The 23,416-nt window shown below is 42.3% G+C and overlaps 1 protein-coding gene across 2 annotated transcripts in view; it reads left to right on the top strand.

The window, feature by feature from the left end:
• Positions 1-22,930, top strand: part of ddah1 (dimethylarginine dimethylaminohydrolase 1) — a 77,723-nt gene extending 54,793 nt beyond the window's left edge. For both annotated transcript variants that reach the window (XM_084011310.1, XM_084011309.1), the window contains exons 2-6: positions 1,803-1,902; positions 3,718-3,791; positions 9,487-9,606; positions 14,931-15,074; positions 20,445-22,930. In XM_084011310.1, coding sequence (XP_083867436.1) covers positions 1,812-1,902; positions 3,718-3,791; positions 9,487-9,606; positions 14,931-15,074; positions 20,445-20,561 — 546 coding nt within the window. In that variant the 5' untranslated portion in view covers positions 1,803-1,811 and the 3' untranslated portion in view covers positions 20,562-22,930. The remainder of the gene's footprint in view (positions 1-1,802; positions 1,903-3,717; positions 3,792-9,486; positions 9,607-14,930; positions 15,075-20,444) is intronic.
• Positions 22,931-23,416: the final 486 nt, after the last annotated feature.

Consider the following 23,416-nt stretch of genomic DNA (forward strand, 5'->3'; position numbering starts at 1 on the left):
GGAAGAAGTGAAAAAGCCGCGGCTGATAACGATGGTGGAGATGCAGCAAAGTGTGTGTAATGTGTGTGGCCTTGTTGGGAATGGTGATTTTCCAAAATGTGTTCTGGTTATTTTCTCAATATGATCTGGATGGGGTATTAATATAAGCTCTGTTGAACAAATCTGGTCTCTGATGGGTACAGACATGCAGACAAGGTCATCTTAAAAGAATAACCTGGACTGGAGTTCAAAAACGCACGTTATCTCTCAATCATCCGGATTATTTACTTCCACACAATCCGACTCAACCTCTCACTTGACATCCGACCCACTCGGAAGCCTGACTAAATGAAAAGCAGAGCGTTCCATGGCGGGGCCTTGGCTTGCAGAAACAAACAAAAAATGAAGTGGATTAACTGTTACCTAGACGTAATATGCTGCTTTTTTTTATTTTTTAAAGAAAGCACTCGTGAGTGTGTGAACACATTGGAAGGACACTGCGTTCTCCCTTGGTTATAGCTGTGGTCGAAATATGAGCAGATTTCCTGCAGCGGCGATGAAACACGGAGGAGGAAAGTTTGATCTTGTTCTGTGGGAATTCACTGTCGGGCTTCTGTAAAAGTAAATGCCACTGTGGTTGTGAGCCACCGAGTCATTTCAAGAAATGGGTGCGGTGCTGTCTGGTTGTATTAGATTGTAGTAAGAGGTGTGTCTGTTATTCAGCCTATTCTGTACAGTACGTACAGTTCAACAGCACAACAAAGTGCAGCCTCCAAAACGACTAAACAGTCAAAGGTAGGATTTATAGCCGCACTGTTGTATTCGACTGCAGTTTTAGTTACTTGAACCTACTAAACTGGCAACCGAGCGTATGATACAGTAACTGCGTATGGGGAAAGGAGAATTCATTTATTTATGTGTCCGCATTCAAGCTTTTATTTTGTTATCTTGGAAGTGCATGGCAGTCTACCTGGATGACCTCATGGGTCGGCTTTCTACAAATGAGTAGAAGCAGAGCTGTTGTGTTCGCCAAAAAGCACAGTGAGGTCATAGTGAGATAGGGCTCGTGGAAACACTGATGCTCCCGCTAACATGACCGGCCTTGGAAACTACTCCCGCAGGAGCCCCTAAAACAGGATAGTAAAATCACACTGGGCGGTCAGACAGGAGAGCAGACCAGCTGAAGTTCAGCCCAAAAAAAAAAAAAAAAAATGACCTGCTCTTTCCTCAGGTTTGAGGTTCAGCAGAGAGGACATGCAGGTGAAACGCAGTTTGCACGTAATTTTCCATCCTGGGAGCGCATTGCATAATATATGTTGATGTTATCCGGGTGGCGGCCTTCCTTTTACCTCCTTCCTATAAACATATGAAAGACAGGTGACCCAGAACACGAGGACAGGATGAGGCTTTTTAAGAGTTTGTGTTGGTCCTTCAGCGTACCTATTTTCCGCAGCCGCTGCCGTGTAAAAAAGTTTTAACGTACTTTCTCCATAATGACATAATTTCATGGCTCATTAAAATGATGTCATCGCGACCTGTTGGAGAGAAGAGCGTTTGCTTCAATGTGCTCGATCTCAGGGATCTAGTGCTAAACACGTTGCTTTAAAGAGATACGGCGAAAATCTTCAAACTGATTTTCATCATCTTGTTTACAGACGTCAGATCAGAACTGGACCATATCATACTATTCCTGAGGAAATCTGCTGTTGGTTTGGACCATTTGGCGGCGTAGCTTACTGCACGTCATCACAGGATAATCTTTTGTTTAATTTCAGCAGATGTTTTAAGTGTATTTCTTGTTTGTGTCCCTGTGGTTCTTCCAGACGGAGGCGATGAACACAGCTCTGAAGGATTTGAGTCTGAACATTGTGGAAATGACTGACGAGACTGCCACACTGGATGGAGGAGACGTGCTTTTTACCGGTAAACGATGTCTCCTCAATCATTGTGTTTTATTGAACTCCTAAAACATAAGACAACAGCAACAAAAAGATGCAGCTGTCTCTCTCCCTAAAGGGGGGCATTGTTACTCTTGGGTTGCTATAAATTAATGCGAGGTGTGTCACACAGTTGCATTTGTACTGGGTGCAAATGTGGAAGTAATGTATTGAAATGTATTGCTGTAGTTGCCATGCGTACGTTGTTATATTATTACGAAAATGCATCCTTTGGTTTTTATCTCCTGCAATTTATAAGTGAAATAGACTAAAAATAAAATTTGATTTAAAATAAATGTGGGTGTCAGGGCGTCATATTCTCCCACAGCTGCTATTAAATGTTACCCTAATAGACCTGTTATTTTTCTAATTGAAACGTCACTGTAAAATAGAATTTAACACATACCATTAGCTTATTAACAGAAACCACATAAAAGCAGCTTAGCTCATCTCCAAAACAAAGTAAAAGAGGAAAGATCGTCATTTATTGTTTAACAAAACGCCCCTTAATAGGAAAGTGTTGGATGGAAAACAACAAACAAACAACAGTCTGGTGATGTTTGCTATACTTAGATCTTGTAAACTTGTGAACTGCAGTTGATTCCTGTGAACTAGGAAAAAGGTCATCAGGTCGTTAAGGGCCTTTCTCAACGTTTTCTTACACCATTATGATGGCATTGTTGGGCCAACAGAAATCAAATGTTACTTTTCAAAGCTTGAATGTGTTTTTTTGTTAACAAACACAAAAATCCTCCAACCTTTCTCAAACATATTATAAAGCAGCGATATAATGCACATAGACATTTCTGGTAATAGTAACAGGATGCTTTGTGTTGGTGAGAGTATGAGCTTCTGCAGTCTCCCCTGAAGTTACTACTACTACTACCATTACTACTAAGCAAGCAAATCGTTGTGTGTTTGTGTCAGTTTCGTGATCCTCCACACAAACATTCCTCAGAGCGACCTCGACGACCTGGTCCCCCCCCCCCAGAAAAATATATTCTGTAGCAGCACCGCATGGTGAAATCAAATCGGCAGGACTCCTGGCTCTCTACACAGGCCTCTTATTCCTCTGGCATCAGATAATCATATTTGATGAGGGCAGAGAATGGCGGGCGCAGTCATTCGGTGAGTTAAAATGTGGGTCAGAGTCTTCTACACTGCACAGGCCACAAGGAAAAAAGCATAGTACACTTAATTGGGTTTCTAGACGCTGGCTCTGTGCGCTCGTTCCTTCCAGCTGAAATCGGTTTCACATGGCAGGGCTAGAAACATTTCCTGTTGGCAGGCCACGGCCGACGGCTCATTTTGTAAAGTCTCAGCAGCTCCGTTAGAAGCCCATCCCTGAGCTCAGTGTGCTCCTGCAGCCTCGCCAGGCTTCCAGTGCTCTGTCTGCTTTGTGCACCACCGGGCTGACCACAGTTGGCCTTTTCTCTCAGGCATGCATGAAGCACACACTGTGGTGGCGGCAGTGTTCACCTACTGGAGCTCCACATGCTCGTTGTACTTCTGGGGTTCCAGACATTATCCCTGTCAAACTTTGAAATGTATGCTAATACTCCAGATATTATACTGATCACTGCTCTGTCCTATTTCCCCTCTGCTGTATTTGTTCATTATACCTTTTTTTAAATCTTTTTAGATTGATTTTTTGGATATGTATAGTTATTCATCAGTGTATGCATTTATTAAGGATTCCACATGTTCTAAGCTTAAACCCTTTAATAATAATATAAATATATATGTTGAATGTTAATTTTGCCTATATTCACTTACACTTCGGTGGTGATTCCTTCTTCAGGTCGAGAGTTCTTTGTGGGCCTTTCCAAACGGACCAATCAGAGAGGAGCAGAGATTTTAGCAGATGCCTTCACGGTGAGTTTTAACGGTGCAGCAGTGTAAAAACTGGTACGTTGCCTGAGAATGACTGAAGGGAAGGTGTAAGTGATTACATAACATGCATACATAAATATGACCATACCTTAAGTTAAGTGTCTGCATTTAAACGGCCATAAACCTGCATTAATTAATATTTATAGCTGCAGCAGGGCTGCACAGCGAGCCATAAACATAACACTGACATTAAATCACCTTATAAAAGTTGACATGCGAGCCAACAGTTGCATATTTACACATCCAGCAGAGACATAGTATCATTAGCATCCATTTTCATTCCTACTTGTAGCCAACTGCTAAATGTAGGTCCAATATTCACACTCCTTTTTGCTGTATTCAGTTTTCCAACCCTGAGAGAAATGTCTGAGTGTATAGCTGCTAAATGGGAGCTATGTTTAGCCCCTAGTCGCTCATGATGTCAGTCTCCAACTCTATGCATTTGTGTGTATGTACACACATGTGTTGAATCTGTTGTTGTGAGCACTTTGCCACCACTCTGACTCATTTTAAGTCTCTTGAATGCAGCAGCCTGCTGTGAGCAATCAGACATCTCAAACAAGAAATAGCATGTTATTAATCATAACAGCTGTATGCCAGGAAGATACAGTGACAGCATCATCTCCATTCATCTTGCTTCCTCCATCCTGTTCTACCTCCTGTTCTCTCTAATTCTATTTCTCCCTCCATCCATCTCTGCCTCTCTCCACCTCCTCCTTTCCATCCATTATGTACATCCCCTTCTGCCTCCATTTCCTCTGACTACCAGGTTATATCAAGGCAGGTGGTCTGTGTGCTGTACAGTATATATAAACATAAATTGTCTCAGGGAGATATAGAAACGCTTCAACACTTCTAGCAAAAAGCTATTCCTCTAATGGCTGCGGAGTAAAGTGAGAGTAACCAAAAGGATAAATACATAATTAACTATGTCTCCTTAGGCATTTAGCTGAGCTGAAGCAGGAGAATTGTTCTTTAATCAGCTGTTGATGCCAACCTCTGCTACCTCTGTGTACAGTGATGAAATAAGCATGAATGACAGTAATTCAAAAGGTGATTTGAGAGGGCAAATACCTGCCTCATTAATAAGCTTATTTATCATCATCATGGTGATGGTGGCTCATTTGTTGTCAATTGATAATTGTAATTTTTTTTTACAACTAGTATTTCCTCCCTTTGAATTGGACGAATGTAACATTATCACAAATTTATTTGTTTTTAATAAGCTGCCAGATCGTATCAGGGTAAAGCACTGTTAAAAGACAAAAGTCAGGTTATATTCTTTATATTTTTTTATTGCAGACAAATCCCAAAATTTAACAGTTTTACAAACTCTTTAGAACCACTTTTTCCCTCCTCATCACCATGGCTACACTAATAAAGACATCTTAAGCAGCCAAGAATAGCAGGCGATACACCATTGCAGGCTTGAGACAAGAATGTTTTCAAGTGGCGATGCTGCCACTCGTCCCGAAAAGCCTCTCTGAGAGTGATTATGGCAGGAATACATAGGTATTTGAGGGCGAGCCTGGTGAGTCATGGAAAGCGTACTTTGGGTGTTTTCCACCATGCAAGTGGAGGTGAGATCAGGTAGGTTTCTACCTCTGCTTTCACAGCATCCTTAAAGGCTAGAGAGGAATCACTATTTACTGAAGTTCGACTCTTCCCAAGGACCTCATGGATTTCTTTGCTGTCTCCTGGCATTCGATCTTATCTGATGACACTCTGGCCTTGAATCGGAGCTTCTCGTCTGCACTGACAAAGTCCATCTTGAACCTTGTTTCTTTAATTGCTTTGTCATGTCTGCCTACTATCAGCAGCGGTTAGCAGACGTATGGAGGAGGTGAAGAACTGGCTTCACCGAGGAGACACTAATGTAGTGCAGCGGTGAAGTCCAGCATGCGGGTCCAGTGACTTTGCTGATAGATTCCAGGGCATCTTTATCTCGCCAGGTTGGAATAAGATGCCGCACCTTCCCGTTCCCAGACAGGACCTGAGTTACAGCCTTCTGCTGCTGATCATCATCTGTCTGGAACGCCATCTTGTTTGGCATTCTGATGTCAGGGAATGTGACGCTAGATTGAGTTCCTTCTGGGCTTTTTCATGGCCACGTCTGGCACGTCTTCCAGCTGTGAGAGAAGTGACCCACCAGCTTCTTGCTGACACCTGCAGCACATTCAATGCAGTCATATTCTTTTTACTGCATTTTCTCAGGGGAAAAACAAAAAGTACACATTCAATTGTATATAAATATATATTTATATTTTGATCAATAATGTGCTCTTAAAGCTAGGTTTTTGCAACAGATTAAATGATAAGACATCAAATGTTTAGTGCCTGCATGCTTTCTCAACAAACCCATTTATTCGCAAAGAATATAACTGGTTTCTCATGAGTTTCAGATGCTCTCCAGTTTGAAGTGAGGTTGCTTTTAGCACTTTATGGGAGATAGAATCATCTCATCATAGCTGCGCCCGCCACCAAGGACTACTGCTGTTCATATTACTACCAACACCAGGTAGAGGCCTGGTCTGCTTGAAATTTCTGCCTAAAGTTAAAGTCCCAGTTGGCAACATTTTTTTGATCATATTCACTGAAGCCGACACTATGCTCTGATAGAACAACATAAATCATCCGTTTTTAGAAGAAAAAAAAAAGCACGCCTTTATGTGCACGTAGAGCCTGTTGTTTGTTTTGCAAAAATCGACAGAGCCCGGATCATCCTGTCCAATCAGCAAGCAGGGCTGTGTTTGTGCACACACAGAGCCCCTCCCCCCTCGGGTCGTACCACTATCACAGGGGGGAGGTGGAGGGAAGTAGCAACAAGCTTCAAATTCCTCGGTTAAAACCGAAACGAAGAGGTCCAAAAAGGAAAGAAAACACCGGTGGAAAATAAGGAAAAAAAGAAAGATTGCGACGGTGCCCGTGATAAAACCAGAGTCAACATCGGACCCACGTTTCAAAGGTGGCGTGATCTAAGGGATTTCAAAGGGCACCGAGTCGAGGGGGAGGAGCTCGGTGGTCGTGGGGGAGGAGCGTGAGAGTTGTAAATATTCAAAATCTGACAGAGTGCCCTCGATCCGCCAGACTTACTGTACTTACTGTAATGGCGATGGAGTTTCATACTGAAGACGTACGCATATCGCTTTTGGTTTTGCTCTGAGATAAAAGAGAAAAGCTGGCTGACTCACAAGTTCAGAGGTGGGTCATGGCGTGAAGAGTTCAGCACATGATGGTAACCTGAATGGCCTTATTGCTGTGCTTCCTTCTTCCCATCTGTATCTGATTTGAATTCCTCATTACGGATTCCTCAGCGTTCTTTGTTATCTTTGATAAGACAGGACTTAATGATGCGTCTCTGGCAAATGACACTCGGAAAAATCACTTGAGCGTCCATTATTGTTTTTTCCGTTTTTTATCAGATTGACTGCCCCTATCGCTGTTGTTTTTTCCTTTCATTATCAAATTAGGGATCATTTTGTTGCCAGGTTTGTTTAGCACTCAACAACTGCGTGCAGATGTCGAAAGCCCCTTTCTTTATGGTCGTTGCGGAGGTCAAAGCAGATGGTGCTGCTGATTCAAGGAGTTTGGGAAAGAAGTAACATGGAAGTCAAACCGCTTCTTTATGTCTGCGGCGAGAGGCGTTGACTAACTCTTTCCCTCTCCCTTCCCTTAAGGATTGATCTCGATGAGGAGAACGGTATGACTCGTATTTCTAATTTTGCTTTGGAATCAAGCTTCCTGTTCACGCATAAGGAGCGAAGGAATTTCAGATTACATAATTCCCACTTGTCTTTTTTTATCTGCTAAACAAGAGCCAAGGAAAGAGTTCAAGTAAACATCAAGGATGGAGTCATTTAAGTTTTTTTCGGGTGATGAACTGCCAAGTGCTATTCCGTTCATTCACAATAACCATTTCGGTAAATCACACCACTTTAATTGAGCTAACGATACAGTGCAAATATTGACCTGAGAAGTGTTAACATATACTTGAATGGAAAATGTCACAAAGGAGTGTAACTTTACACAATGTACACAATACTTCCAATACCTCATAGAGTTTTATGAAGCTAAGAGCTATAAAAAATACCCAATTCAAAACATATTGTGTGATTAAGAAAACACATGGATGTCAGTTCTTAGACACGGAGCAAAATTTATATCCTCATATAAATGTATTTGCGTATATTCAGGAAGGAAAGGTCTTGGCAAATAAGCTTGATGTCTCATATCCTATCGTAAATTAAAATTAGAATCTCGGTGTCACCTCGAGGTTTACAGATCTCTATAGAACTAAACTCAAAAGCCTTATGGCTAGCTCTCACAAATGGTGAGTCCATGTATCGAATGTTAAATCAATCAAGTTGAAAGCGGGAGATTGTTGCAGTCCAGTAAATCAAAATCAAAACAAAGTCTGTGGTCAAATGATGTTGTTTCAGGAGGCTATGCTATTCTATCATGCTTCAAATATGGACCCCGGCTTTATTTCTTGCTAAAAAGGAGGCTTTCAACTGGCATTTTAATGATGGGGGTCAATCCAAAATCAGCTGTTAAAGGCTAAAGATAAATAATTCAGTGTAGTCCCCTATAAATTAAATACCATGCTGCACTTAAATGGACCGCATATCACTTCTATGGACCATATATCAATCAATATGGATTAAATTGCTGGCTGAATCCTTCTTTTATCCTGACTCTGAAGGGTTTCTAAATCCAGAGGTCCTGAAAACATATTTTTTTAATGAGCCTTACTATGAGTGATGGGAATCTATACGAACACTAAGTTTTCTGCCATAGCTTGAAACTTTGGTCATTTGATAGATTTATATCTGTGTTTTTGTTCCTTCTTTCCTTTTGTTATAGTGGTCAGGGCAACACACTGTTATGACAGTTGTAGTGTTGTTTGCTCACGTTGCTAGCCAACTGTTTATTAAATGTGATCTCACACCCACACTCTCCACACTGATTGTTGCTTATTTAGTGGTGAATATTAAATGTAATGGAGACAATTTCAAGATTTGAACCAACGTTTTAGGGCCTTTAAAGATTTTCACGAAGCCAGAATGCCATGTCCCGGTGATAATAGAACTATATTCAATAGCAGTTGTTTACCTGTTGTTTTGTCAACATTCGGTATGCATCATCATGTGTCCAGAGAGAGCCTCTTCAATAGGGCTTCTACTCAGACTCAGTAACTTCAGGTCCCAGACACTCTTGACATATGTCTGCCACTGAGCTGTCAACTACTTAATTTTATAGGAATGAACCACTACAGTACTCCTCTATAAAAAACAACAACAATATATCACATCATTGCGAAGGAACAGATGAAGGAAGACCTGCAGTGTGTGGTCACACCTGTCCAAGATGATCTTATTGTGATTACATACATTTAAATAGATGGGGGAAGCAGTACATGGTACTGCCATACAGGCCATTGGAGATATGTGTGGGATGTTACCACAGTTTATGTGTTGGGTTATAACAATATGAGTTTGTCTCTTTGTATTAAAAAAAATCAGTAGGAAGCTATTTACAACAAATTACTATTGTGAGGAAACGTTATGTCTTCAAATTGAGCTCAACAGTTTGACCCTAGAGAGAGATGCCACTGATTGAAATCCTATTTTATTACTATCAGGTTTCCCGCTTTGCCTAATTGCATTGTGTTTTGCAGGACTACGCTGTGTCGACGGTGCCCGTGCTGGAAGGGCTGCACCTGAAAAGCTTCTGCAGTATGGGAGGACCAGGCCTTATTGTCATCGGTTCCAGTGAACCAGCACAGAAAGCCCTCAAAGTATGGAGTTTGTGTATGTATGTGTTGTATATAAAAGCATCATCCCATTGCTATGCTATCCCTAGCCACTGAATCACTGTAGTGGCATTGTTAACTATGATGCAGCTGATTTTCTTCTTCTTTTTAAGACCCTTGGCTCGATGCTATCGGTATTAACAGTCTTGTCTTTTTTTTTCTTCTCCCGTTCTGCGAAATATTCAGCAAGAATAACACGACAAGACATCACACGTGTGGATTCAGAGCAGACTCCCTTACTTACAGCTTGATTGCCGCTTCCCACTGCAGGCACATTGAGGCCACATGTCACCTTAATCCGTCGTCATAAATGTAACTTCCTAGCAAAGCTAAGGGGATTGCCCCCCTGGCGCTCACACTCCAGCTCCAATCACAAAGGTATTCCATTCAACAGCTTGAGTTCATCATCACGGCATAAAAGGCTGCCCCGGATCGATCGAGCTCCGTCGCGACAGTCGCCCTTAAAAAACAAACCCATGGGGATGCTGAAGGACTCCACATGAACATGAGACATCTGATAGAGACAGATCGGTCGTTTTCACAAAGAGACTCTCTCAGCCCTCTGATGGAATCATCCCTAAAATACCCAACACATGCAACTGTATGTGAACGTTTCCCAGTCCGTACATGACAATGCAATGTGTTGTTGATGCAGCATTTATGCTATATGTTTAAATACACATGTATGAAGGCTTAAGAGGACATCCACCATTGGCCTTGACAGATCCTCTCTGGCAGGTCTTCTCATTTGCCTCCTAGTGTGATACCTCCCCCTACTGGATCAACCCCACCACAAGGTTACTTGAAATCAAGCAAGAGCCACTCAATGTATTGGGGGGGGCAATTAAAACCAGATCATCTGACAGCAGCTAATGAAGCAAAGTACTTGAGAGCGGCACAAGGTTAGACTTGCTGTGTTTCTTTTGTACGCGTGTTTGCGTAACTGAAATGTACACAAGAAGTCAAGAAGCTACGCTTAAACACACGGGCTGATTGATTTTCTATCCCAGCATCGACTTGTTAAGACTCCTGTCTGTGCCACCCCAGTAATTAGCTGCTGGAGCAGGCGAAGTGGCTGTTAGGGAGACTTAATGACAGACTGCTTGATTTTCTAATTACGACCTTACGTCACCCTCTCCTGCAGCAATTAGCTACTGTTTTAAAGGACATTTAATGACCCTCGATCCGTAATTAGGTAATGCTCTCTTTGTGGGGGCAGTGAGATCTCATGAATGTTGTTTTAATGAATTCAAAGTGCTCATTTTGGATGTGGGTGCAGCTCTTACGGCAATGAGGCTCCTTGACTGTGTACCCTTGGACAAAGACACTTTGCACAAATTAAAGTTGGAGCCCGACTAATTTCGGTCTTCAGGGAGCTTGAATTTTGCTGCTGTAAAATATTTAGACAAGAGAGGAGACCCTGGCCTGTTGGCAGTGTCGAGTAGAAGATTTGTGTTTGTTTATTGTCACTCTGTTTTTTTTTTTTTTTTTTATCTGTTTGGCTCATGTCTTTATCTGGGATGTGTGCTCAGAGTGCGATGAGCTCTCCTCACCGATGAGAATACACGTTGACCGGATGGATTTCGTCATCCGTCAGCCGCTGTCACGGCCAAGCTTCACTCATGAAGTCATCATCCCGAAATACCTCCATAAGAGGCTGCGGCACCCACTTCCTGTTCCCTCACACACCATTCCCTCCTTATATCGGACCCCGGGGGCCGACATAGCTCACCACTTTAGTCAGCCCTGGTCGATTCATGAGGTCATCACTCTCTACTGGTCACTGATCCTGATCACAAACACATACACAAGCAAGCTCCCAAAATATGAACACATTCTAAGTGTTTTGATGAGCTTTGGTAGCCAGTAACTAACTAAGTATTGGTTGAACAGAGTAACGGTTGATCCATCACTTGAGGGAAGCTTTTCAATTGTTTTTGATATATTTCAGTCGGGCCTAAATGTTTGATGACTTTCCTGCTGAGTCACACGGCTAGCGTGGCGAGGAGAATTGATGAGCTGTGCAGCATGCATCATATCAGGCTATATATGGCATGTGGGCTTCCTTGCCAATGATGTAATTCAGTCCATGAGTCAGCTGCAGTCAGACAGCAGCTACTGATAGCATATCAAAGCCGACAGTATACGGTTTCTGGTTTGTTGCCTTGTTTATTCATGAGATAAGAAGAAAAAACAGAAGAAATGTAAATAGTTTCAGTGCACTATTTGGGATTCTGTTAATTTCTCAGCATTATCAAAGGTGTTATCATCCTGCCCTCCCCTTACCTCCCTTCTTTTTCATCTTCCATTGGATACCTTAGTGTGCAGCAATAAACCCTCCCTATGGACCAATAATATTCCACAGTGAGCAATGACAAACATTTATCGTGCATCAACAGGAACCAATTTCAGTTTCATTTCCCCCCTTAGTTGGAAAGCAGCAGCGAGTAGCATTTGTTATGCTGCTGTAAGAAGTATTGTAAAACTGTTAAAAGGCTTCCTAGGAAGGATTACTGCACTGAGCATTATTATTCACATCACGGGCCAAGATACCGATTATGCCGATTACTACTGTGGACAGCATCAGATCTGGTAAATTGTATATTTTTTTAACTGGTCGAGATAGCTCAGGGGGGGATTTTATTACCTTCCAGTAAATATTTGGTTTCAGCAGCTCTGACCGAGCACATTCTGCTGCCCAGTTACCACTCTGTGTATTAACTGGACCTCGGCTACTGTCCAGGACTAAGTCGCTGCTGATTTGCTGTAGCTTTGTAACCGAGGGGCAGGATGACGGCGTAGAAGCCTTTGTTCTCCACTTTTTCATTTGCTTTCACAGTAAACATGTGCAATCTGGACAAATTGATGATTGCGACACTAAAATGTCTTAATAATATACAGTAACCAAGATAACTTGGCTGCCCTTGATTTTTATTTTGTAAGCCCTAAATAAATCAAACCACCTTCAGCATTAAAGATAGATAGTAATCTTGTCTTATATTGACCGGTTGCACCCGTTGACATTGAACCGATTGAACCGACTGTTCCATTAATCAAGTTTTCTAAGGATTTAATTGCATTTCATGGATCAGAACTTCACACGAAGCATGTTGAAATTTCGCTGGAGGACATTTTTCTCACAAGCCGACTTTTTTGTTGAGAAAAATGAGATGTTTTATAGACCGCGTGAAACGGGAACTGTGATCTTTGGTGGAGTCCGAGTTTATTCTCCCCTCGACCACTCTTAATCCCTGTGTGCGAGAGACAGTCTCGGCGGTCACGCAGATGGACAGTGTTTTCATTTGGGGCGGCTGCAATCACCTAACACACCCACAAGTCACCTGGGAATGTGTCTGGTCTGGTTACACACATGCAGACGTACAGTAATGCGCACACACTGCTTGTGATCCGCCCTGCAGCCTTGCACTCAGAAGTGGCCATGTCAGCTCCTATAAAGTTCATTTCATGTTTTAAGTCAGTCATTTTCAGAGACTATAAATTAACTGTTTATACATCAAACATGAGTTATGGCTAATCATGCTTTACTGGTGTAATTCATGTTTTCCCGCTGTTTTTTTCTTAATTTTTAACATTTCTGGTAAATCCGTTTGTCACATATTGGAGCAAAACTTTCATTATGGCGTTGGCGTCGGGCGGCACTTCCCCGAGATCAACAATTCGTCCGGGAAGTGTGTACTTTTTCCTTGGGTTTTCTATTTAATGATGGCTTTTACTGCTCATACGAACTGCACAGTTGTTTTATTTATTCCAAACAAAGGACTGTTGCTGGTGCCAGAAACTAAAATGTGTCACTTCCTGTGTGCGGAATACTTTTTCCCAGGAAACCCCTAACGGATTACTTAGAACAGCTCATTTGCTATTGGTTTGGACCAATAGACATATTATGTAAGTCACATACTGCATCTCCCACGAAGATGACCAATTTGGTATTAAAAAAGAAAACCCGTCAGCCTGTACCACCCAATTTCCAAGGATGTATCACAGAAACATCTGGTGTCAGTCCTCACTCAACCTCCCAAGGAGACCGTGGTCAGCCATCAACAGATTCAGGACGACCACGACTCCTCCTTGGCCGGTCTCCAGGTGGGCCAGCAGCCCGAGCCCGCTGTGGGTTTGTGGAAAAAAGCAAACAATGGAACACATCATTGAAGCTTGCCCTCTCCTAAGACTAAAAGGAGGATTTGTCACCCTCCACACAGCAGACCAGGAGGCAACTGCTTGGCTCAATAAATAAATAGCTGCAAAGTAAGCCCGTAAAGTTGGAATAATTTGCAAATGTCTTGTCTTTTATAGCGCCAAACAAATGTTATGCATGATTAATTTTACATGGGTAATTGATACACATCATGTAATTGTCGCACCTGGTCAAAAGTGATTACTGATGCATTTAAACAGGAATAAACAGAGGATTGTGTCTGAAAACGAAATAGTCCAACAGTGTATATAAATCACAAAGGAAAAAGGCTCTGCTCACTAAGCACGTTGTGCTGACAAACACACATTTTCCCTCCCATATTTCTAGTTATGTCATCATATTCGCTCACAGCCACTCCTCCAAACCTATGTGTATCAGGCAAGACGTCAAACATTTACACATTTGGGATGCTGTTTAGTCCCATGGCTGGCATTTGGTGAACTTTATGAGCAAAATCTGATAGAGAATTTAATTTAGTAGTTTTAATAGTGATTTTTGAAAGGATTTTTTGAATTATTAACAAACAGCCGACTCATCCCGCCCACCATTAAAGATGAAAGGTGATGACAGAAAGAGGAACAGTAGAAAAACACAGATGAGGTCTACATCTGAAAAAAAAATCTCATTTCTCAAAATACCTTCTCTGAATATTCTTTTGTTTTTTTTCCCTTCTTGTCTCTGAGGTAACCGTCCGCAGATGTTCTGCTCATAAACATTAAGAGGCACCTGCCTATCCTTCTGGTCATAACATCCTCACCCCCCGACTTCCACTTGGCAACATAGGCGTCTTCTAGTCCTCCCCCCCTCCACCGCATGTCCCACTTTCAACTCCTTCAGATTACATAAATAACATGACATCTGCCGAGAAAGAATGTCTGTCTGCTCCTGTGTTCTCCATTAAGGCCCCACAGGCCCCCGAGAGTGGTTTGGCCAGCAGAGAGATGCGGTGCTGCCTTTGGTATTGTGGCCTTGCTTCAGACTCGCAGTGTAACTGTTCTCTGTCTGTCTCCCTGGAAGTCATCTGGACTCCCCACAGCTTGGAAGTTAGTTTAGCTAAATGTCTATTCCCCGTCTGTCTCATTTCTACGTGCAGATCATGCAGCAGATGAGTGACCATCGCTACGACAAACTGACCGTGCCTGACGACCTCGCTGCCAACTGCATCTACATGAACCTACCTGATAAGGGACATGTGCTTCTGCACCCTACAGCCGAGGAGTATCCGGAGAGTGCGAAGGTAACGTTCGGGGTCATTGGACGCACACACACAGGGTTACTTTGTCTTATGCACACAAACATGTTATTTTACAGTCCTGAGGTTACACCTTTGAGAGGAAAACACATCGTCAGGACAACCAGACTGGTTTAGTGGCTTACATTTAAAGAGTACTTCCCTTTGTTGCTCTCCATCCTGTCCAGACCTCTGAGATAAACAACCGGCTGCAGAGGGAGACCCTGTGGTTGTTTTGCACAGACCACCACAGGTTAACCACAGCCAGAAATGTGTTATCTAACAAACCAACCTACAGTTTTATGTGACGTAATATTAGATGGACGTGATTGGTCTAGAGTGAGTGCTTGGTTATTACACCCTAAATCACCTTAATATTATATTCCATCTCTGCCACTGTAATGCTACACACTGGCCCTTTAAATCGGCTGTAATCAGTCATATTGACAATATGGGTATGACACACAGAAATGATCATCTGTCTTTGCAGTTTCCCCCAGCTCAACAGACCGTGGTTTGGTTTCCCGCCCACAACTTTTTGGTCCGATCCCACTGCTGTCATCAGTGCTGTTTACAGACACAGCAGCCACTCCCCCCATTGATAAACCCCGACACAGCAGACAGACAAAGTTAGTAGCCGACCGGGGAACATAGTAGAGCATTTAGCTACTAAAGAGACAGATATTTTTCTTCAAGAGCTGTTGGATTCTAAACCATAGCTTAATCTGCAGATGACCACTATGACTCCAAAATGAATGCCGACGTGGCTCTGGATCTGCTGGATGTGCAAATTAGCCATTGTTTGTTTATGTGTTTGCAACATAAAATGTATTTGGGGATTGTATATCAGCTTGTTGGGATGCCTATAAGTGAACCCCCAAAAAATTATACATGTTGCATTTCTTATTTCTATAAAAACTACTTATTTGGGATGTCCTCATGGCCTAGTGGTCTAATATCTACTGTAAATTAAAGGCAAAATGCCAAAAGTTTATCTTAAAAAAAGAGATTTTTCCCTGACAGCACCACTTCCTCATAAGAGAATAGTTATTGCTGTTTGATAGAAAATTGTCTTTTTGTACTTCTGGTTGCCAAGTTGGCGCCATTTCAGGTAATTATATGGGAAATGCCAAAGGAAATCTATAGGGAATGGGATTAATTCTAAAGAAATATTGAGGAGTCACTCTGAAGGCCCTCTTCAGAACAAATCTTAGAGCATATGTTCTTCGTTGAACCGCAAAGTGCTGACTCGACACACCTGGCTGAACCCAAGAGCGTCGCAGCACTCGCCATTGCTGCGTGAACACGTAAATAACCACAGAAATTCATAAATTAATTTTGGACACACGGTGACCTACTTGCAAACACTATTAAAACGTGCCTCAGGACACTTATTGTTTTCCACTGCATTTCACCGTGAATGACATGTTATTGTCTCACTTTGCCTGTCGGGGTTTGGAACGGCTGAGCAGGAGCCGTATTATTAAGATGCTTTGGGGTCACTCCACATCACAACAAGTCAAAAGGATTCTCACATCATCGAACCCAGCACCCTGCAATCTACAGAGACAGTGCTCAGACCTCAAAATGTACTCTGTGGTTAAAACCCCTACCTCCGCCAGCTATTTTTAGAGGGAAGAATTCACAAAATTATATGTCTTTGGACTTACATCCACGGCAATGGCACGTTTTTTTTTTTTTTTCCATGAAGATTAACGAAGGGAATTCAATTTGAGCATAATAAAAAATCTATTTGTGTATCTTGTGCTTCCTGCTTTGGAAGCACCTTTTAACAGACTGTTCCAAGCAATATTAGAGGAATGTATGCTTGTTTGGTTTCCTTTATATAGTTCAAATATCCCAGAAATTGGCTGGGAACCCATTTTTGGTCCAAACCTATATTTAAGGAAGTTGCGCTTATGAAAGTGGGAGAATATGAATAGCATAAAGTTGAGAGATGACTATCATGCCTTGCTGTACAGTAAGTCCAGTTGGTACATATTTCCCAAAACTTGTTGCTTGTTATTCCAGTGAGCACAACCACAGAATCACTCTGCAGGGCTTCTATTGCTTTCCAACTCCAAACATCGTCTGTCCTAATCGCCGGTCTATTTTTAGTGTGCTTGTGAAGTTACATAACAGTTCCACATGAGCAGGGGGTCATGAGAGAGAATAGGTAGGGGTCGGAGGGGGTGGAGACGTGGCATCTTTAATGGTTAGCGGTGGTGACAGCTTGGTTTGGAGATACCTAAACGGAGCAGACAAAAGGCCTAGTGATATATAGCGGCTCCTACTGTGTAGGACCATGCCACCCTCCGATCCAAGGTGTAAATATCAACCGCACTAATGAAAACTCTGCTGGAAATGTACAAATTAAAAAAACCCAAACCAAAACGGCAGGGGTTTTAGTGGTGTTGTTTTGAGGGGAGTTATGCAAAAACACAACCTCCACTCAGTTGACACTCTGGTCATGTGGTCTAAACAGGGATTTTATAAGATGGTGGTGTTGCTTGTTCCGTCCAAGTTTTTGTCCGGACTGAAATTGTTTGCCAGAGAGATGTTCATGTTCCCCAGAGGATGTTTCTGTGTGACTTTCGTGATCCCCCAACTTTGCTTTTATTTTTTAGTTAAACATTTCTATTGGATGGATTGCCATTAAATGTGTTACATGAATTCATGTTATATAGAGGTTGTGACCAAAAAAAAACCTACTAACAAACCTGTCAAATGCTTCTCTGGAAGACAAACTCATTAAAATATGCAACTAGAAAGTTGCACACTTACAACCCACAACTGTTAACCCACCTCTGGACACTAAAGTGCTATAAGACGTTGTAATACACTTCATTCAAACTCATTGTTAAAGGTATTTCATGCAAAAGATGTCAGTGGCAATGGCTGAGTGATGGCAATGTGCTCAGGGATGTGTGTGCTGGTATTCCTGTTAGCTGTAACTAGCCAAAGACACTGGCCAAAACACTAAAAGGGAGCCGATTGTTTTTCCCCCACTGTGTCTGCGGGTGCAGCGTGGCGGCTGGGGGTAGGCGATGCACTCACCATCATAATCACTAGTAGCTCCTACCGGCCAGGGGAACTTTAGGGTAGTTGGTGAGTCAGCAGGTAGTAGCTGGAAGAATGAAACAGTCAATAAAATGTGTTTTGAGAAAGTATGAGTCACCGCAACCATGAGAGGCCTTTGAGCATGCAGCCTTAACTGTCCACCCAAAATATTATGCAGTTATTAGCCGTGGAAAAGAGACAGAGGTGCACCTTTCTAGTGGAGATAATAATATTAAAAATCAGTGCATATGATGGAATTCCAGCCCTGGTGATCCTTTAAGTCATCTAGTGCCATCAGGTAAAAATAAATATATCTGATACTGGAAAAAAGTGATTATGAAATGAGTATAGAAATATACAATAACAACAACACTTTAAGGGGTTTAATGTTGTTACAGAAGAGGTTGATGGTGCAGTGCCATTGTTTAAATTACTGAAGGAGGGCCCTGGCAAACACTCCTGCCCACATTACACAAACTGTCTTGGGAAGAGAAGAATCACGAGTTATAATGCACATGAGAGCTGCTCCTTTAAACATGTCATTTGGATCAGCGGCTTCGTCAGCCATATTGCATCATGAGATAAGAATTTGTTTAGCTCGTCACTCTGGCTGTGCCGCAAGGCCTCGCTCAGTATCACAGCAGGGTTGAAATGAGAGTTAAAAGAGAAAAAATATCCTGGTTTGGATGTGGAGTAGGAAAACACTGGTTTTCTTCTGGAAAACGTCCACAGGGTGACACATTACTTTATGAGGGTCGTTTGAGAATGTCGTAATAGTTCTCACTCCCATCTTTTTCATATATATTTTGCCAACAGAGCAGGAAACCTTGTTCTCCTTGTTCACCCTGTCGCATTTTGTGTCTGTCTGCAGGGTGTTTGCATGACAGAACATTACAAATTGACCAGTAAACAACCTTAAGTGTTGTATAAATTCTCTCTTTCAGTTCAACTACTACCAACTACAGTGTACAGGCAGGCCTTGATTCCCAACTCTATCATAGCATGGAAGGTATAATCTAGCTCCTCTCTGGAGAGTGAAAGCCGTGGATCAGAAGAATTGGGTGTTTTCTGATTGTCGGTTCGGTTCTAAAGCACAAATGAATACATCCACACCTCCTGACAAACCTGCTGAAAGGATTTTGAATCCACCCAGCTCAAGACACGCATCGTCCTGCTCTGGCCTGTATCTGTGTCAGGCCTGTGATGTTTGTAGGCCTCAGTTCACCGTGGGGTGTGACAAAGGGGCGTTGTTTGACCCGGGAATGAAATTGGACTGCACACCATATTTATTGGCTTGGGGTTACACCCTCACATGAGGTCCAGAGGCTATTTGCTGATGCTCAGATTACTCCCTGAACACAGCAAAATAACAAACAAAAATTGCTGGGTGCAGTGACTCAATCCCAACCCAGAGGGCACAAAACATGACGGTTTGTTGAAGCCAAAAGAACCACATCATTTACAGAGAGGGATAAGGGAGCCAAGGGAACCCTGGCAGAGACCAACACCCACTCGAAACGACTTTGTGCCGGGTATACGACCACAGCTCTTACTTTGGTTATAAAATGACCAGATGGCTCGTAGCAACAACCCCACTGCCCCATATTCCCGCACTAATACCCCAATAATTGGAGCACTCTCTCTTGTACCCTTTTTTAAAAAATGGGAACCACAACACTGTTCTTCCCCGCCATAGCCACTGTCCCCAACCTCCACATGACACTGAAGAAAGATGTCAGCTAAGACAGCCCACCAATGTCCAGAGAACGATTTTTTGCTTTGGCAACCGCCACCGTTTCAGCCCTTCTGGCCAACAGGTATTGGTCTGCCCGATTCTGGAGACCCCTGGGCCAGGCAACCTGAAAGGCTCATCTTGACAGCCTCCTTCATTGCTGGTGTCCACCCAATAGTTCTTAGGTCGCCATCACGACAGACACTGATGATCTATTGACCACAACTCCTAGAAGGAGGCCTTTCACATGACCCACTTGGATTCCATGTCCCCAGCCTCCTCCGGGATGCATGAAAAAGTCTTCTGGAGGTGGGTGCTGAAGACCTCACGGACAGGAGCCTCAACCAGCAATCCCAGTTCAACCTCACTAAACACCTGGGTTTCCCAGGTCTGACCGGCAGTCTCCCCTGTCTCAGTCTCAGACCTGATGATACAATCACAAAGTCGATCATCAAAATTTGGCCTTGGGTCGTCTGGTACCGGGTAGACTCATGAACTGTCTTTCATAGGTTCTAAACAGAATAATCTAAAAAAGCAGGATGTCAGATTTTTGCCAATGATGGCCTTGTCTCTGTGTCCCACAGGTGTTTGAGAAGTTGAAGGATCACATGCTGATCCCCGTGTCCAATATGGAGAAGGTCAAAGTGGATGGAGCCCTCACATGCTGCTCTGTGCTCATCAACAAGAAAGCCAACATCTGAGCATGCTCACCAGGGGGTCCCTCAGCGCATGGCAACCAAGTAGAGCCTGTATCCGAGCACCAGGGATCCCAAGGTTTAGCAAAACTCTCTTGGTGTTTAGAGGAAGGATAAGCGAGTTTGTTGTTGATGAGGGACAGAGTAATATTAATTGGAAGGAGTCATCTGGTCTTCTTTTCCCACCAATCAGTTAAATTAGATTAAATCTTCTGAAAAAGTGTGTGAATAGATCAGTTGACATAAAACTAGTTTTAGGTTATTGTTGTAGAATTAGGATATTACATTAAAACGAGTCTTATAATGCTCTTGATTTGGATATGATAATTTTCTATTTACATTTTCTATTAAAAGCTTACATGATTATTTAGTTTGTACCCCACAGTTGAATCCACTTATTGCTTGGGATAAAAGCGTTAGCTACATGAAATGAAATGTTATGTAATGTAATGTAACAAGGCAAAATATCAAGCTTGCAGGTTAGATCATTTGTTTTTTGACCCATTATTTAACATCCAGATATTCCCTTATTAAACCTTATGATTTTTTGTGCTCCAATTAGTCTACAATCACTCAAATGCGATTCTAATTCATCTGATCTCAGATCAGAAGAGGAGTAGATCACGTGCCATATTGACCATTATTAAACAATAGTATTTTGGAGAAAGATAGAGGGGGAAAAAAATCCTGCTACTGCCGTCATACAACAGCCATAAACATGGATTATTGCTGCTTCTTTATGGTTGGTGCTGGGACATACACTAACATACAATCTCTGTTTACATTTGACTATTCGTTCTTTGATTTCTCATATTGAAAATAGAAATCTTGAAAATCCTTCTTTAACTTTAAGTATGTTTGGAGTGTTTTATAATAATTTTATGATTTAATGAAGTACTGCCATTGAGACCCGAGGTGCTCCCACTTTTCACGAGTGTAACTAATCATTGCTAATGATTCTGGAGATGATTTTTGACTGACCTCACTAATTGCCACCAGCTAAAGAAGCCTAACGTAGCCTGTTAATGTATTCTAAATGGACCATCTATGGCAAAATGTATTTATGTGTGCCAACCCTACAATGGATAGATACAAGCTGGGTGGAAGATGCTATTACAAGATGAACTAAGCTTTCACTCATTCCAACATAACGCCTCTGCACCTCCCATTGTACTGTGTCAATGTGAAAAATCAATGCCTTGTTCCCTGCTGAATGATTCTGATGGTACTGAAGGTTTCTCACCCCATTGGTTGTGCCTGTGTCACTGAGTACACTGTTTTTATTTTTCCTCTCCCTTGGTTTTTCCTTGAAGACTGACTCCGGATCATGCTGTGAAAACTGATGTGCGTTCCACTAAAACCAATAGCACTTAATATGATTGCGGTGAGATAGTTTGCACTCAGCATGCAGAACAAGCTAACTGTCTGGTGGGTTTCCGTGTGTGTTCACGATGGGAGCTTGCCGACGAGACTTTTAACGGACGTCGACGTGCTCTGTTTTGGTGGCCTTATCTCTGTTGTAGCCGAACTCGCTTCTGAAGCCTGTAGATATGACAACGTGGTGTATGCTAAACGTATACTGTACACACCCTATATACTGTACATGCTAAAGCCCATCATATGTGAAACCGTGTTTTTTCTCAATGTGATTGTAAGTGAAAGTTGAGGAAATGACATCAGGAGGTGATTCAGCCTCCCTGTGTAGACGTTTTGTGTACGGGCAAGTGGGCAGTGATGAAACATGGAAAGAATTCCTGTTGGGAGGAGAGGCTTGTACACCAGTAAACACTGACTCCCTTAAACTCTCTCTGTCTTTCCCGTCTCACTCTCAACATTCGCTCTCCCACCCTCTCCTTATTGCCTCATAGACGATCTTGGCTAATGTATGGCCATGATGTCATACAGTTTGGCGCTGTAGATAAGATGTTCTGCGTTCAAATGTGACACTAGTAGCGTAGCTGCAGATGATCCAGATCTGATTCACGTTCAGTTCCCTCCAGAAGGCTCATGTCCACCTCTTGGGTTCGATCTAAAATTGCCATCCTCTCTCACACTGCTCCAATTCACCCATTGGTTGTACAGCTCGGTGACACCATAGCCTTTCCCTATTGCTCATTTACAATCAGAGCAGTTAATAGATTTTGTTTTGGCAAGCCTGTCTGTGAGTAACTGATCCTGAAAATGTGTGCTGACTTTGTTGTGGGGTTATTTATCCTCTTACTAATCCACTCACTCATCACAGACAGACATGGTGTTGTGATTGCTCTTGTTCCAACTGAGGTCTCTTAGATTTCACACGGGCTTAGAGTCATAATTATTTGAGTCATCTTAAATTGAACCTTTTCGTCTACTTTGAGTAATAAATTAACATTGAGCATTCAACCGTGTTGTGCTTCTTTTTTTCTTTCCAGGTTAAACTTACCTCCATTTGTGGAGGTTAACATTTTATTTTAATTCATATTTCAATAAAAGTAATTGATCTAACTGCTTTTGACAATATGTTTAAAAGGTATCACTCTCAAGGCCAAGGTTGGTATAGATGATGTGACTTCAGCAGATGAGTGAAAAACACAAACCTGAACCCAAATCTAACTGTATAACTAGCTTTTGTGACTTTGTTAGAGACTCCCTTTGTCGAACAATTTCTGCTCATTGAGCTCTGCTACCATCTAGTGACACCAGAAACGTAAGATACACTAAGATGAAGTTCGTATCCAGCAGTAGATCTACTGTTTGGTTGGAGACAAGAAAGGCTGCTGCCCAGCAACCTGCTTAAAGAAGTCCATTAAAAATACTCGAGTCTCCTATGATACATGAGGTATCCATGGTTGTCCATATGTTTGACAGAATGAGTACTGGGG

Source organism: Eutrigla gurnardus, assembly GCF_963514095.1.
Source record: "Eutrigla gurnardus genome assembly, chromosome: 6".
Classification (NCBI taxonomy): domain Eukaryota; kingdom Metazoa; phylum Chordata; class Actinopteri; order Perciformes; family Triglidae; genus Eutrigla; species Eutrigla gurnardus.